Source organism: Eschscholzia californica, unplaced genomic scaffold (genome assembly GCF_041429995.1).
Source record: "Eschscholzia californica isolate CP2 unplaced genomic scaffold, dmEscCali1.0.p SCAF_4, whole genome shotgun sequence".
Taxonomy (NCBI): Eukaryota; Viridiplantae; Streptophyta; class Magnoliopsida; order Ranunculales; family Papaveraceae; genus Eschscholzia; species Eschscholzia californica.
In genome coordinates, this window is record NW_028238461.1 from 3994008 (window position 1) to 4010358 (window position 16351).

The 16351-nt window shown below is 36.1% G+C and overlaps 1 protein-coding gene across 1 annotated transcript; it reads right to left on the reverse strand.

The window, feature by feature from the left end:
- Positions 1-6336: 6336 nt before the first annotated feature.
- On the reverse strand, positions 6337-8370 carry LOC147541714 (large ribosomal subunit protein uL10-like). The gene is made up of 4 exons (XM_086635285.1): positions 7959-8370; positions 7798-7866; positions 7157-7255; positions 6337-7068 (listed from the first exon to the last, which is right to left on the reverse strand). The coding sequence occupies exons 1-4, from the start codon at positions 8223-8225 to the stop codon at positions 6544-6546; spliced, it is 960 nt and encodes a 319-aa protein (XP_086491411.1). The 5' UTR covers positions 8226-8370; the 3' UTR covers positions 6337-6543.
- Between the last annotated feature and the right edge of the window lie 7981 nt (positions 8371-16351).

Here is a 16351-nt window from a genome sequence, read left to right on the forward strand (position 1 = left end):
CCAAATTACGTGAAGTTAATAGTAAAATATGTACAGGGTTATTTACGTTTTGTTTGTACAATAACGTACAATATCATGCAAAAATGATCTTTTTGGTGAATCGCAAAAAATGATATATGCAAAAAGTGATTTGTTTGTTATATTCCAAAATTGATATATATTTTTTTAACTTTTGACCTATTTTGTGTTAGCACTTGACTTATTGGGCTATTAGAGTTTATATTTTAGACCTTCAGTTGATACTATAATTGAATATTGTTTTAAAGAAGAGGTCCAAGTCATGTACCTTCCTCTCGTTGGCTTACTTTCTCGCTCTCTGTTTTCTTTTCTAGACTTATTTTGGTTTTCTATTAATTTCATTTAAGCCTCCTAAAGATGACCAACTCACTAAAATAGCCTCCTAAAGACGACCAGCTTCTAAATTGGCCACCTAAATTCTATTGCTGTTAACTTTTCCATCCACATTAATGATTTTATAATGTAAATCTCAGATTTACCCTTTTGTTTTTCCTAGTTTCTCCCACACATTAATTTCTCTTCTCTCTCTTATTAATTTATTCTCTTTCTTCATCATCTTCACCATCTTCACCATTTTGTAGAACTACTTTAATTTTCATCACCATCATTCTAATATTTCTGTCTCTAATTAATTTCTTCTTTATTCCCCATATTTAAAAAAAAAAAATTACCCCATCCTCATCTTCAAAATTTCCTATTGAGATTTTACTAAAAGATATTTTGTGAAACAAAATGTTTTTAAGGAAAGAAATTCAAGACTTTTCTTCTTTGATTATCTTTTGTGCATTTTCTCTCCATTAGGAAATCATCTTGCAATTTCTCCTCTCAAGATAGAAATAATTAATTTTTCACTTTCTAAAATTCCTCCCTTAAATTTCAACAACAAAAAGAAAATCCTCCCTTAAAACATTAAATTTCTCAAAAAATGACTCAATATGTCATACGAGTTCAAATCCTAAACCAACTTAAACCCCTCTCTCAAGACAAATTCATCCCGTTTTAGGTTAATTCAAAATCCTCTCTCACGCGAAAAAATTTCAAGATGATTTTTCCTAATAGAGAGAAAACGGAAGAATGAAGAGAAGATAAGAGAAGATTTTTTTTAATGATCAACGTATCTCGAACCCTTGACCTCTAAAGTGGAAGAATAGAAACGTGAGTTTTTTTTTTTCCAAAAATAATATTGTTTTTTTTCAATAAAACATCTTTTAGCAAAATCTAAACAAAAAATTTTAAAGATGTTGATGGAAGTAAAATATTTTGAAAATGTGGAGAATGAAGAAAAAATTAATTAGAGAAATAAATATTGAAAATGATAGTGATGAAGCTCATCATCTGGCCCATTCTGCTATGGTCCACAATCCTCAATTGCTCTCTACTCCCTTGTAGTTTTACTTTGGTTATCCGTTCTCTTTTAACTTCCGTGTATTTGACATTTAGCCTTTGGCTTTCAATGAAGTTAATTGTTCCCAAAAAAAAAAATTGATAAAGATGATGAAGGGAGAAAACAAATTAATATGAGAGAGAAAAAAATTAGTAAGAGAGATAAAAGAAATTAATGGGTGGGAGAGACTAGAAAAACAAAAGGACAAAGCTGGAATTTACATTATGAAGTCATTAATGTGGATGGAAAAGTTGACAGCAATAGAATTTAAGGGGTTAATTTGGAAGCTAATCATCTTTAGGAGGCCATTTTGGTGAGCTGGTCATCTTTAGGGGGGCTAAAATGGAATTAACCCTTGATATTATATCTCTCTTATATGAGATACAAGTGAAAAGAGAGTAAGCCAAAGTTTTATGGTTGGGACCTGCTTTTTAAATGGTCCATTGACAAAATAGGGAGAGTGATTGTGAACTTAAAAGGTACCTTATATGTGATCTTATCTTCTCATCTATTCATCTCTCTCCTCTCCCACCCAAATCAATCTTCCATTTCTCTCTCTATATGTCCCTCTCTCCCCCTTTAGCTCTCCCCATTTTCATACAGTTTCTAATTACCCCCAGGTTAGGTTTATCACGCAAATGGAATAAGATTTTCAAAATATCATTTCTCTCTGGATATGTCACTCTCACCCCGTCTAGCAGAGCTCTCCACATTTTCATACGTATTCTAACTGCCCGGGTCAGGTTTATCAGGCAAATTGAATACGATTTTCAAAATAACATTTCATCATGGGTATGTGGTTTTCAAAGTTTTATGGTCAGAGGGTTTCCAACTCAGACTCTTTTTGTAACTAATGAGATTTGTATGCTGCCTTCTCTTGACAGTTATAATCACCCACACCACCATCAACATGAAAGGTAAGACTAAACCAATTTTATAATAACTTTCTAAGAGAGAATTGAAGAAAATATAAGAAAATATGTTGGCATGGAATCATGGATACAAGCTTTTCTCTCATGAAAGTCGTCGCTGGTGTTGGTTTTTCTATATCTAGGGTTACTAAATCAGATATCAAGAAGAAAATTGACATCGAGCAAGGATGAACAAATGAATCGGTAACTAACTATGAAGAGAAGACACCATGAAGAAAAATTGCTTTCCATCAACAACCTTATTCCACATATTCATCAATTCTCAAGATTCTCCACAATTGTTGTGTTAGATGTAGGCCAGCGCTTTGGGGAAAGCTAAATAGTTTCGGGGGTGTGAAATTTTAAAGGGAATATGTAGAATTTTAGAAATTTTCCGGGAAAATAAATTTTAAGAGGAAATAAAAAAAAACACTCCACCTCACCTCGCTCTATCTCCACCTCACCTCACTCTCTCTCCACCTCACCTCTTTGTCTTCTCCAATTAGGTCGCCGGCCGGAAAACTTTCCGGCCGGCGACCATGAACACAAAAAAAAAAAAAAAAATTTCACTCTCTCTCTCTCTCTAGAAACTCCGCCGAAGGGGTTTCCCTTCGCCGGAGTTTCTAGAGAGAGAGAGAGAGTGAAAAAAGTTTTTTTTTTTTTTAATGGTCGCCGCCCGGAAAATTTTCCGACCGGCGACCTAATCGGAGAAGATAGAGGTGAGGTGGAAAGAGAGTGAGGTGGGTGGAGAGAGAGTGAGGTGAGGTGGAGAGAGAGAGAGAGGTGAGGTGGAGAAGTATTGTGCTTTCCACCTAAATAAAATTGTCAAACAAAATTGACCAATTTTTGACCAAGTCTTCACACCCCGGAAACTATTTAGCTTTCCCCAAAGCGCTGGCCTAGATGTACTATACTCTGAAATCCGAGAGGTCAGTGGGTTCGATTCATAAGGACGATCTTATCCACTGAGCACGATTCATAAGGATGATCTTATGGCCTTTAAAGGTCTAAGTGTCTGTATTTATAGCGGTATAGTGCTCAATCAATTGTCATGTTGTTATTTGATTTTGTATTCGCATGATGTATCAAAGCCATGTAAGATGTTTGGATTCTTATCCACCATTAATGAAATGAAAATTTCTTTCTCGAAAAAAAAAATTGTAAGAGTTTAAAATTTAGCATGGTTTGATATTTTCTCAACTTTGGTGAGCAATGGGAATTTGGACAAATGGTCCTAGTTGGGATATTACTTGAAAGAATAACTATTCGCACTCGAATAAAGTTAAAAATGATCATTTCTCATTTTCCAGACAAAATTTGGCCGACATAGACCTCATGTTTCTTGAAGGGTTCACGGGCAAATAGTCCAAAATAAAAATAAATTTATTTTAAAGTTCGAATTTTAAATAAAATAGGTAAAAGTCTATTTTTAAAAAATATTTATTTTTGCCTCATACAAATACACAAATGTATCACTGATGTGGTAATTGTTTGGTAAATGTGTAGATATGTGTAAGAATAAGTTTATTTTGTACGTAACACAAACCAGACTGCGTTCCTTAACAAAAAAAACAAACAAACCAGACTGCGTGGATGTCAACAGTAAAATATATAGGATTGTTTACGTTTTTTTTAATGCAATAAGATAACGATGTCATGCAAAAACGATTTTTTTTTAACCCCAACAAATGATATGCGCAAGAATGATTTGTTTGGTACATTTCAAAATTTGTAATTCTTCTGGACTTGTTCTATTAGAGTCCATAAATTGGACTTTCCCCCAATACTTCATTTCTTCAACTCCTTATCCTTTCTATTTGACAAACCCATTAAAACAGAAAAATAATATTCAGCTAATGCATTTTATATCTCAGAACATCTATTATATAAAAGGCAATGGTGTTTTTCTTAGTGGACGGTAGATTTATGTAAGAGAAATTCAGGTTCGTCGAATTATCAGAGCAAATTTTGTAATTAGATATAATATCAAAGGTTATTTATGTCATAAATAATAACAAGAAAACTGCCCACATCTTCATCTCTCTAAAATCTCTCTGCCAATTAGATTTTGACTACCAACAATCAAAACTACCTCTCTTCACTCATAAATCTCTCTCCCACCGGTGAATGATCTCAACAATTTGTTTTCAAAACAATCATCTTCTCTGTTCTTCTCTCTTTAAAATAATTTCTTTCCTCTTTCATCTTTTCATTTTAAAATTCTTTATCAAAATCCGTACCCTATGGGTACGGGCCATACCCTGAACCCCCCCCCTCCCACCCCCACGTTTAGGCTCTCTTATTTCTTTTTACAACCAATACTGTAAATCAACAGTCCCTTCCTGATGTCAAATTAAAGAAGGGTGAATAGAGGTTACTACCCTACCATAAGGGCATCTTACTTGACTTAGGTGCTGTTTGTTTTTTTTTATATGTCTGAATCTGAATTAGCTGAATCTGAATTGGCTGAATCTGAAATTGGCTGAATCTGAATTTTACAAATTTAATGTTTGTTTTTTAAATCTGAATTATTAAATCTGAATTGAGATAATGTCATTTATACCCTTATTTGGTGTTTTGAAAAAAGAAACCCTAATTTCTATTTCTCTCCCCCAATGAATAAAAGAAGGCCATAAGAAAAACCCTAGATCCCTCGCCAGATCCGACAACCTCTCTCTTTCTTCTTTTCTCTGTCTGTCTCTCTATCTTTTCTCTCTCAATCTCTCTTTCTCCAAACCGAATCCCAGTGGAGCAGTTCAAAGGATCCAGAGCATACCAGTATACCACGAAGTATCAACGAGTTTTCCGGTTAGGAATCGAATCATAATCACAACCCAAATTGATTCAATGCATAGTAAAATGGGCGAGTGATGTTCCAGTAATCGATTCCACGAAATCTCTTTAAATTCCTAATTCAGTTTCTCTCTCTACCTTTCCTTCCAACAAAAATAAATCTGGGGGTGATGTGGTGGTGGTCGTTTGCGGTCTTTTGTGGTGTTCTGATGTGGTGGTGTTTTGGTATGCTGTGGTTGTGTTATTGTGGTGGTGATTGTGTGGTGGTTGTGGTGGTTTATGGTGATTGTGTGGTGCTGCAGTGATGATTTTAACTGTGGTGGTGGTGTTAACTGTGGTGGTGGTGTCAACTGTGGTGGTTGTGGTGGTGTTAACAGTGTGGTGCTGGTGTTAACTGTGGTGGTGGTGGTGGTGTTAACTGTGGTGGTGGTGGTGGTGGATTTGTGTTCCTGGGTAGAAGAGGGAAGAAGATGGATTTAATTAGGTATTTTAAAGTTTAACAAGGGTATATACGTCTTTCGCATGTTTTCAGATCTTGGGTTCAATTTTCAGACTTGTTTTGAAGTCTGAAATGTGTGGGTCTTTATTCAGCCAATTCAGACATCTAATAAATTCAGATAAAATTTCAGATTTAACTAAATACAAAAACAGACATCTGAAATCTGAATTTGATTCCAATTCAGATTTCAGATCTGAAAATGTTAAAAAACAAACAGCACCTTAGACCAAGTCGTTAAATTCACACTTCTCTTCACCTCCTTATTTTATCTTTTTCACCACATCATGTAGGACACCCACCGCCACCGCCACCGCAACCATGGAGCAAAACACACAGTTTACCACACAAGTAGCAACTCCAAGTTGGTCAAGAAATTAGGTTTGAAGCCAAAGCACACTTAAAAATTCAGCATGGTGAATTTACAAGATTTTCGTTTTCCTAAGTATTATTTTTAATCAGATATTAGGACTTCTAAGATTGAAATTTAGGTCAATAACAAGTTAACATCAAAATATTATGATTGGTTGCAATTCGCAAAACTAAGCTTTGATTTTTTTTTTTTTTTTTAAAAAGAAGTAATATATTTATTATCGTGCCAAGACATTTTAATCTTTTTATCATTAACTGATAATAATTACAGCAGTATGATGAGTTCGAATAAAAACAAGAATCTTCAAGGATTTCTTAAAGGAAGTGAATCATACTATAAAATAAATGAATTAACGCTGAAATTTCCGAAAGCAATATATTTCAAATAATCAAGATATCCCAATAAACATTCCATAAGAAAAAAAATAAACAAAAAAGTGAAAGATCTCCATCTCTAGTAAAGAAGTATGTCTTTCAACTACCATTAATATCAAAATTGGAAATATGCAGGATGAAAAAAAAAACACCAAATTCCTACTTTAGGGGTAAACTTTTTTATAATTTAAACCTCAGAACAAAGTGAATAAATCACCAAGTGCGTCCTCGTCTGATTCTTCATTCTTCTCATCTTCTTCGGCAGCTGCTGCCGGTGTAGCATTGGCTGCCACAACTGGAGCAGCAACTACAAACTTGCTTGGATCCTTCAAGTACTCTTTAACTTTATCGGCTTTGGGGAATGAATAATCAGTAGCAACAGCAACAGAAAGAACCTTCTTGTATGTATTGATAAACATGTGAGGAGCAGCAGCAAGTGTTGGGTATGAGATAGCCAAGGAGAGAGAAGTAACCATTGAAACACCAGCTGCAAATTTCCCCATTAAATCTTCTTCTGTTAGGTCAAGAACTTCTCGGTTGTAGACTGATCCATTATCGAACACGGAAACAACTACAAGACCATAGGAAAATGGTCTAATTCCGAGCTTTGCAAGTAAAGTAGCTTCAGAAGAACCAACTTTGTCACCTTTCTTGATAAGTTCGACTGGGGCTGAAATTTCAACTGAACCCTTGTTAATCTTGGTTGGGATATTAAGAACCTGAATATAAATCAAACTTACATTATTATGTGAAATAAAAAGGAGAGAATACTACTACATGTTAGAAAAGAAAATTAGGCATGTGAACCTGGAAGAAGCTTGTTTGTGATGGATCCAATCCGGTGTTGCCGGGTGGTACAACGACATCAATTGGTGCAACAAGACCAACACGAGCAGGTGCTCCGACCTGTTGAGAATACAAGAAAACAATCATGTTGAAGCTAATGGATCCCATAAAGACGGGAAGAAAATAGCATAAGCATTCTCCTAATAAATCCATTAATCCCAATGGAAGTGATATTTATAAGCAATACATAGGATGCTTGTTACTAACCCTAATTAAGCAGCAACTTGAAATTAAGTCATAACGTACAAAATACTAGTAATATTTTTGATTGCAAACCCAGTTTAAGATATTATTAGTCAGCTGGATCAATGTCTTCAATTTACTAGCTATTACTACCCGGCTTCCAAGAGCCTAATTTTGGTTACTCATCATAAGCTGGTTTTTCATAATTAACAATCTCCGAAACATTAATCCTCCTCTCCTAAGATAATACTACTGTAGTTCTTAACTTCAACAACAATTAGTTGCATTCAATACTAAACAAATCATATAAGCATAATTAATAACTCTAATTGTTTTCAATTATCATTGATTGAGCTAAAATTGCAGAACTTCATTGCTATTATAAACATAGAATTAGAAAAACAAGTTGAAAAATTTACCTTGTACTTAGCAACTTCCTCACTAACTTCCTTCAAATCTCCCTTAGTGAAAATCAATCCAACGTTTCCCTATTATTATAAACATATATAGAATTAAATCATCAATTCAAAAAAAAAAAAAAAAAGTAGTATTTCATAAAGAACCCTAGCTAATTTCATACCACTAGAAGTTGAATAAGATTGAGGAAAGCTTTGTTTCCAGTTTTCTCAGCATGAAGTCTAACGGATCTTTTAATCATAGTGTTCTTCCCCATTAAAACTACTGAATCTCCACGAAGACCCTTTCGGATGGTCTGTAATTGATTTGATCCTACATTATCAGCCTCTACTACTAAGATTTGAGTGTATTCATCAAGAAGAGTACAAAGCTTCTTATCGTATACTATCTTCTTGCCTGCTACTGGCTTTCTTCTCTTATTAGTCGACATTCTATATAGTCTCAAGATTTTACTGAGTTTTAGGTGGCTGGGGTTCTGTGTACTTCTTCTTGGTGGCCTCTATTTAAGCAATTGGAGAAAAGCCCTAGTTGCCTTTATTAATGGCGGTTTACTTTCTCTTTCTTTTTCCTTTGATGAAGAATGGCGGTTTACTCTTCTTTTTCTTTATGAAGAATATTGGCGGTTTACTTGGTGCACCCCTTTTTTTTAAAACGGTTATTTTTCAAATGGAACCCAAATTTATGACTTGGTTTACTGCCTAGCCCTTTTGTTTAAACGAAATACTCAGACGGTCCCCTATGTTCTAAAGTTTCATGCTTTGATTATCGTCTTGTTTTACTTTCCAAAAGAACCCCTTGTACTGATTAATTTGTTATTTTGTCTCTCCCTTTCTTCTAGTTTAACTTCGACTAGTTCTCCAAAGACTACAAAAGCTTTTAAAGGCATCAAAATTTAGTGTAAAAAGCGCGCATCCTTTTCCTCACAACTCCTCTCAAATTTGTCTTGAAGGAAGCGCCTTTAACATTAACAGGGGGCGCTTTTAAAACTTCGCTCTTAAGTAAGGTCATGTTTGGTCAAGTATGATAGTTATTGATCGATTTTACTCATAATTTATCTAATCCATAATCCCCATATAAAAAGTAAGTTGGTAAAAGAGAGCAATATAATCGGTTAAGTTTCTCACAACCTCTGGTAAACCCGCCCATGACTTTTCAGGAATTACCCCTTGTATAGCAGCGTTTAATTGGGCATTAGCCAAGTAATCAGACTGGTTAGGGGTGGCAATTTAGTCCGAACCGGTGGGTTTTTTCCCGAATCCGCCCCTAATGGAACGGGTTTTACCGCCCCGTTTATTAAATGAGACGGTAATGGTATGAAGATAAAACCATTTACCGGGTTCGGGGCGGGTTTGGGATTAGGTAGTAAAACCCGCCCCGCCCCGATTATATATGTTATGTATTATTATATATACAATAGGTTTCTAAAACTTTTTATCTTATATCATCAATTTAACTATTTTATATTATGTAATAAGTTGTAGTGTTTATAGTTGATAAAACCAAAATGTTATAAAATTTTGTTTATAATATTTATATTATTTTGATTAATCTGACTTATTTGAAATAAAAATATGAAATTTATGTTTAAATCCGACCCGCCCCGCACCGTTTCATGTTAAACGGGGCGGGGCGGGTCGGTAATGGTTAAGTAATTTCTAATCGGAACGGGTATGGTAATTAAATACCCGCCCCGATTAACTATTGGGACGGGAATGGTAAAACCCGTTTACTAACGGGGCGGACTTGGGAAAGAGGTAACCCGTCCCAAACCCGCCCCGTTGACATCCCTAAGACTGGTTGAGTTTTACTCAGTTAATAAGCTTAAGTTTCTCACAACCTCTATGTTTTTTCCAAATAGTGGGCTTCGCCACCCTACGTTTCTTGGCCTCTGGCGAGCTCCGAAATGAGACTCATTTATTTTATTAATCTTGGATTAACTACAAAATGCTTGGATTAATACAAAATGTAACTCACAAGTTTACAGGAGATCAATGAAAATTGAAGCTTCTAAGTAGCTTTGTGGTTTAGAAGCTAAAGAACTTTTAAGTTTTATTTCAATTTAAATATATAAACAAAAAGCTTTTAGAAACAATAATTTTAGTTATAACTTTCTGTCTAATTAAGAATTAGACAGACAAATTACTATAACCAATACCTTACCAAAATTTGACTTTGAGAAAAAAATAAGGTGCTAGCTAAATGTTTATCGTGGCAAACCATAGTTTTTTATTTAAATATATTTTGATGATTTAAAGTTTAAGATAGTTGATGGCGGCCATCCACCTATGGGCCTCACGGCTATTCCGATTATAGGCCCAACGGCCTAGAAGTTATATTATTATTATAAGTTTCCTATTTATTATTTAGGGTTTCTATGTTTAGGAATATTAGCAATCAAGGAAAGTAATATTAGTAGTTATCTTATTTCCCACTTTGAGTCCAATTAGGAAAGCATAAATCTCTATATAAGAGAAGTCCAGTTTATCTTGTAAGACATTGAATTGAATTATAAACAAACCCCTTGATTGCATCTTCTTTCTATACAGTTATTTTTATTTGTCGTTAGTTATTTCTTGTTTCTTCTTTAGTTTTAGTAATGGATTCCAATGTTATTACGCTTCCGCAACAATCTACATCAGCTGGTATCATGAGCCTTCAAAATCCTGAAATTTTTTTTTCCAACAAATCATCCGGAAAGGAATAAAGTGTTCAAATCAAGACTTACAATAAACAAGAAAGTCTGCGATTTCATCATCGATAATGGTAGTGAAGAGAACATGATTTCTCAACGACTCGTCAATGCTCTTAAACTACCTACAACTGAACACCCAAATCCATACACAGTTGGTTGGATTTCAAATCAAAAGGAATTATCGGTAACAACCCAATGCACGTTCCTGTTCTCCATTGTCTCTTATTATCGTGATTCAATTTGTTGTGACGTCGTCGATATGGATAATTGTCATCTTATATTCGGAAGACCATGGATTTTTGACATCGACGCCACATATCATTGTCGGGCAAATATATTCGAGTTTTCTTGGTCTAACCGTACCCTTAAACTATTACCGTTAACGGAGAAGCCCGACTCCTCGGTCGACACATCCACAACGTAACCACCACGTCAGGCCAACAAACTCACCGACGACCCATCCACACCACCACACCGAGCCAGGAGCACCACCCCGACACAGCACCACCACCCCGACAGGTCACCCGTCACCGATCAACACCAACAACCGAAACCCACCGCCACCGTAACACCACAACAACAAAAACAACAACCACCGAAACCCACCCCGACCGAAACCGAACCACCAACAACCCCCCACTTTGCGGCTTCTTACTAGCCACCAAAGACACATCATCCACCGACCGACCACCACACCCATCCGTTCAACCCCTCCTTGATGAATTTCAAGATCTTATACCCTCCATCACTCCACCTTCTCTTCCACCTTTAAGGGATATTCAACACCAAATTGATCTTATACCGGGAGCTAATTTACCGAATTTACCTCACCACAAGATGAGTCCTCAAGAACATAAGTTCCCCCAGGAACAAGTGGAAGATTTATTGTCTAAGGGCTTTATTCGGGAAAGCCTTAGTCCATGTGCAGTTCCAACACTTTTGGTTCCAAAGAAAGACGGTACATGGCGTATGTGTGTTGACAGTAGAGCTATCAACAAAATTACCATTAAGTATGGGTTCCCAATTCCTCGTTTAGAAGACATGCTTGATCATCTAACTGGGGCAACAATTTTTTCCAAAATTGATCTAAAAGCAGGTTATCACCAAATTAGGATTCGAGAAGGAGATGAATGGAAGACGACATTCAAAACAAAGGAAGGACTTTATGAATGGTTAGTTATGCCTTTTGGCCTCTCTAACGCCCCTAGTACATTTATGCGTTTCATGAATCAAATTCTTAAACCTTTTCTGAACAAGTTTGTAGTCGTTTACTTCGATGATATCCTCATCTTTTGTGAATCAAGAAACGATCACTTAGATCATATTCGAGCAGTTTTTTAGGTTATGAGACAAAGCTCACTATTCATGAATATTCCCAAAACTTTTTTCTTCTTGGAGGAAGTATATTTTTTGGGATTCATTATCAGTAAAAGCGGCATGAAAGTTGATCCCGCCGAAGTCCGTGCTATTTCTGAGTGGCCTATTCCATCCTCACCTTCCGAAGTTCGTAGTTTCAATGGTTTGGCCTTTTTTTACAGACGTTTTATACGAGATTTCAGTACAGTCATGGCACCACTTACTGATTGCTTAAAAAATGGTAAGTTTTTATGGGGACCCCAACAAGATGATAGTTTCTTTACAATTAAACAACGATTATGTTCAGCACCAGTTTTGGCATTCCCAGATTTCTCCAAACTTTTTGAAGTGGAATGTGACGCTTCAGGCTTAGGTATTGGAGCAGTACTATCTCAACATAAAAGACCTATTGAATTTATGAGTGAAAAACTAGGAGACGCAAGACGAAAGTGGACGGTCTATGAGTCCAAATTTTATGCTCTCTACCGAGCACTCCGTCATTGGCAACGTTTTCTCCTCGGGGTCGAATTTGTCCTTTATACGGACCATAAGGCTTTACAAACACTTAACGATCAAAGAACCGCGGACCCTATGCATATGAGATGGATTTCGTTTATTCAATGATTTAACTTTGTTATCAAGCATAAATCCGGGTCTTCTAATACCGTGGCCGACGCCCTTAGTCGGAGAGCTAGTCTATTAACCACTATGACCGTTCATGTTCCGGGTTTTGAGGTCTTACCCGACCAATATAAAGATGACCCCGATTTTGGTACAATTTGGGATTCATGCAGTCAAAATCGTTCTTCAGGTGAGTTCTTTATCTCTTCCGATTATTTATTTCGTGGTAACCAGTTATGTATTTCTATTTCCTCTCTTCGGGAACATATTATTCGAGAATTACACAACGAGGGCCACGTCGGACGTGACAAAACGTTCACGTTAGTTTCAGAAAGATTTTATTGGCCTAAACTCAAAAGAGATGTCTCCCGTATTGTAGAGCGTTGCTATGTTTCTCATAAATCTCTATATAAGAGAAGTCCAGTTTATCTTGTAAGACATTGAATTGAATTATAAACAAACCCCTTGATTGCATCTTCTTTCTTTACAGTTATTTTTATTTATCGTTAGTTATTTCTTGTTTCTTCTTTAGTTTTAGTAATGGATTCCAATGTTATTACGCTTCCGCAACAATCTACATCAATAGTAGTGCACCACAAACACAGACGGCAAAGGCAACACTTCAATTTGGATATACACATCCGGGCGAGAATCACCAAAGTGTCGTGTGCACATTGAGTCTAAGTCGGGCTTACCCAGAGACTAGAGTGGTGTGTTTGACTCAAAGATTGGTGGGACCACCACCAACTTAAAGACGTCGTAATTTGATCTCTTGAACGATGGTTGTCTCGCACCCATTTCCAGGCAGTCATCAATTAGCTCGTGTCAGCCTCAGTCCAGGCAAACTTCTGGCTAGCCAACCTCAGACCAATCATATTTGTCGTGTTTAGTTTGTTGACTGAACCCCTGTAAATCAATTTCTATTTATTTATTAATTCTACGTTAATTTGTTTTAAGCTTTTTGTTTTCATAATATATTTCTTTTCGCAAACATATTTTAGAGACACCAAACTTATTTTATTAGTTGTGTTTATTTTACTTTCATTTTTTGTAGCTTTTATTTCTCTCATTGAAGAATGAATTATGTTTTTATTTGTAATTTTGTTTGTTAAAAAACATTTTTTTTAGGCAATTGGTTCCCACTTAACCAACGACATAGTGAATGGTTTATCGACTCGCGGTCACTCTCGGCAACTGAAGCTTAGTATTTGTCTGACTCGTTATACACGATGAGCTCAACTGATTGTACAATTTGTATTCAAGGGGGCAGGTTACGTACTTCGTCTTCATAGCATGTATTTAAGCAATCGGGGGGAAAGTCCTAGTTGCGTTCATGAACAACGATTTACTTTTTTTTTTTTGAGTTAATTCCTATATGGCCCCCTACTTTGTGACCAGCTTCTTTTATGGCCCCTTTTTTTTCGTAAATTCAAATATGACCTCCTATTTTCAGGTAAATGTCATTACTATCCTTCTTAATTCTAAATTTAAAACATTAAAAAAAATTATTTCCACCTCACCCCTCTCATCTCTCCACCTCATCTCTCCCTACACCTCACCCCTCTCTCTCCAATTCACCTCTCTCTCCAACTCACCCATTTCTTCTCCGGCAAGGTGGTCGGCCAGAAAATTTTCCGGCCGGCCACCTTCAAAACTAAAAAAAAAAAAAAATTTATAGAGAGAGAGGAGAGAGTAAATTTTTTTTATTTTTTAGGTTTGAAGGTGGCCGGCCGGAAAATTTTTGGGCCGGCCACCTTGCCGGAGAAGAGAGAGGTGAGTTGGAGAGAGAGAGGTGAGTTGGAGAGAGAGAGGTGAATTGAAGAGAGAGGGGTGAGGTGTAGGGAGAAATGAGGTGGAGAGAGAGAGGGTGAGGTGTAGGGAGAGATGAGGTGGAGAGAGAGGGGTGAGGTGGTAATAATTTTTTTTTTAATGTTTCAAATTTAGGATTAAGAAGGGTAGTAATGACATTTACCTGAAAATAGAAGGTCATATTTGAATTTACGAAAAAAAGGGGGCCATAAAGGAAGTTCGTCACAAAGTAGGGGGCCATATAGGAATTAACTTTTTTTTTTTTTTATGAAGAATGGTGGTTTACTTGTTGCACCCGATTATTTTCAAAACGGTTATTTCTCTAATGGGTCCTTGTTTATTACCGAGTTCTAGCTCTCCGCCTACTTTATATAAAAAAAAATACACAAATGACCCCCTATTTACCGTTTCCATGTTTTGATTGTTAACGTCTTATTTTACTTCCCAAAGATACCTTGTATTAATTATTTTCTTATTTTCTCTCCCTCTCACTTTGTTTCTCTTTGTTCTTAGTTAATGTCTTTTCAGTCGGTCCACCACCTTTTGGTATAGTAGTAGGACATCCCTCTTTGTTGTCAGGCCTTAGGCCTCTTTATGTATTGATTTAACTTATGCAGTTATCGTGCTTATCACATCTTAATCATGTATCAATGTCTTGTAACAACTAATGTAGATTGTAGTCGGTTTCACAAAAAAAAAAATCGAGTCGTATAACTTTTTACTTGTTCTCCAAACGGTATGAAAGTATTACAGGCACCACTTAAGTGGAAAAGGCGCCCTTTCCCCACAACTCGCCTCAAATCTGTCATTAGGGAGACACCTTTAACATTAAAAACGAGCGTTTCTTAAAACTTTTCTCTGAGGAAAGGTCATGTTTGATCAATTATGGTAGCTATTGATTGATTTTACTTAGAAATTATCTAATTCATAATTCCATAAACAAAAGTAAGTTGATCAAAGAGAAAATATAATCGGTGAAAAGTCGTCGACAACTATTATTGTCGGCGATCCTTCATTAGGAAAAGAAAGAGGATTCCTTAAACGAAATAGCTGATTTGGTTTGGAAAAAATCCCCCGTAAGTATATATGTTCTAGTTTAAGGGAAATCTTCCAAATCTGAATGTGAATTTTGGTGAAGAGAACCATCCTTTTGGTGGACCACATAGAGACAGACATCCAACATTTTTCCAACCAAAATTTTAAATGTCGTAGATTATTTTGGAAGGCCGTGGTTTCGGGAATAAAAAAAAATCTCCAAGGTATAAAGATTTTAGTCAATAAATATTGACTCAGGGGCATATTTATGTTTTAGTCCAAAAATTGACTTAATCAAAGATTGCTCCTTAATCTTCATTTTCTCTCTAGCTCTCTATCTCTCCCTCTCTCTCTCTCTCTCATATTGTTCTCTCTCCAATTGTCTCGCACCATCTCTCTCTTGTTCTCTTATTCTTTCTCTATTCTTCTCTAAGTCTCTCTCTCGATTCGTCATTGTCAATCTCTTACTATCTCACTCTATTGCTCTCACTATTTACGTCTCTCGATCTTTCATTGTTTTTCTTTCAATCTCTCGCGATTTCTCAATCGATCTCTCATCGTTTCTCTCCCCCTCTCATACCAAAACCACTTCGGCAAAGGGAAGTGTTCCCTTCGTCGAAACCTGACATCGAGGAGGGTTTCCGGTGAAACGCTCCTCGAGGCTTCTAGCTAAGCATTACGACCCCTAATTGGACCGGACCAGATGATCTTCCGGATAAAGTCATCGTTATCCTAGCTGACAAATTGAACGCATTGCCACTTTGGTCGAATGACACTCCTTCGGAACCGCAAGGATATATCCTTCAGTCTCCCACTTGTACTTAGAACAAGTGCAATGCTCGATTCTCATGTCAACTTAATGATTTACCTCCATATTATGATTACCTGCATTTCGCAAAACTAAGCTTTGATTTATTCTTTTTTTGAGAAAGAAGTAATATATTGATTATCGTACCGAGATATTTAATCTTTTTATCATCAACTAATAATAAGATACTTCACTATGATATGATCTGAATAAAAAAACGAGAATCTTCAAAGAT

What these genes read in the sequence shown, in the direction of transcription:
- LOC147541714 (XM_086635285.1), bottom strand. Translation starts at nt 8,225, where the DNA reads ATGTCGACTAATAAGAGAAGAAAGCCAGTAGCAGGCAAGAAGATAGTA. An exon ending in ATCTTATTCAACTTCTAGTG is followed by an intron (nt 7,867 to 7,958) that starts GTATGAAATTAG and finishes TTATAATAATAG; the next exon opens with GGAAACGTTGGATTGATTTT. An exon ending in AGGAAGTTGCTAAGTACAAG is followed by an intron (nt 7,256 to 7,797) that starts GTAAATTTTTCA and finishes TATTCTCAACAG; the next exon opens with GTCGGAGCACCTGCTCGTGT.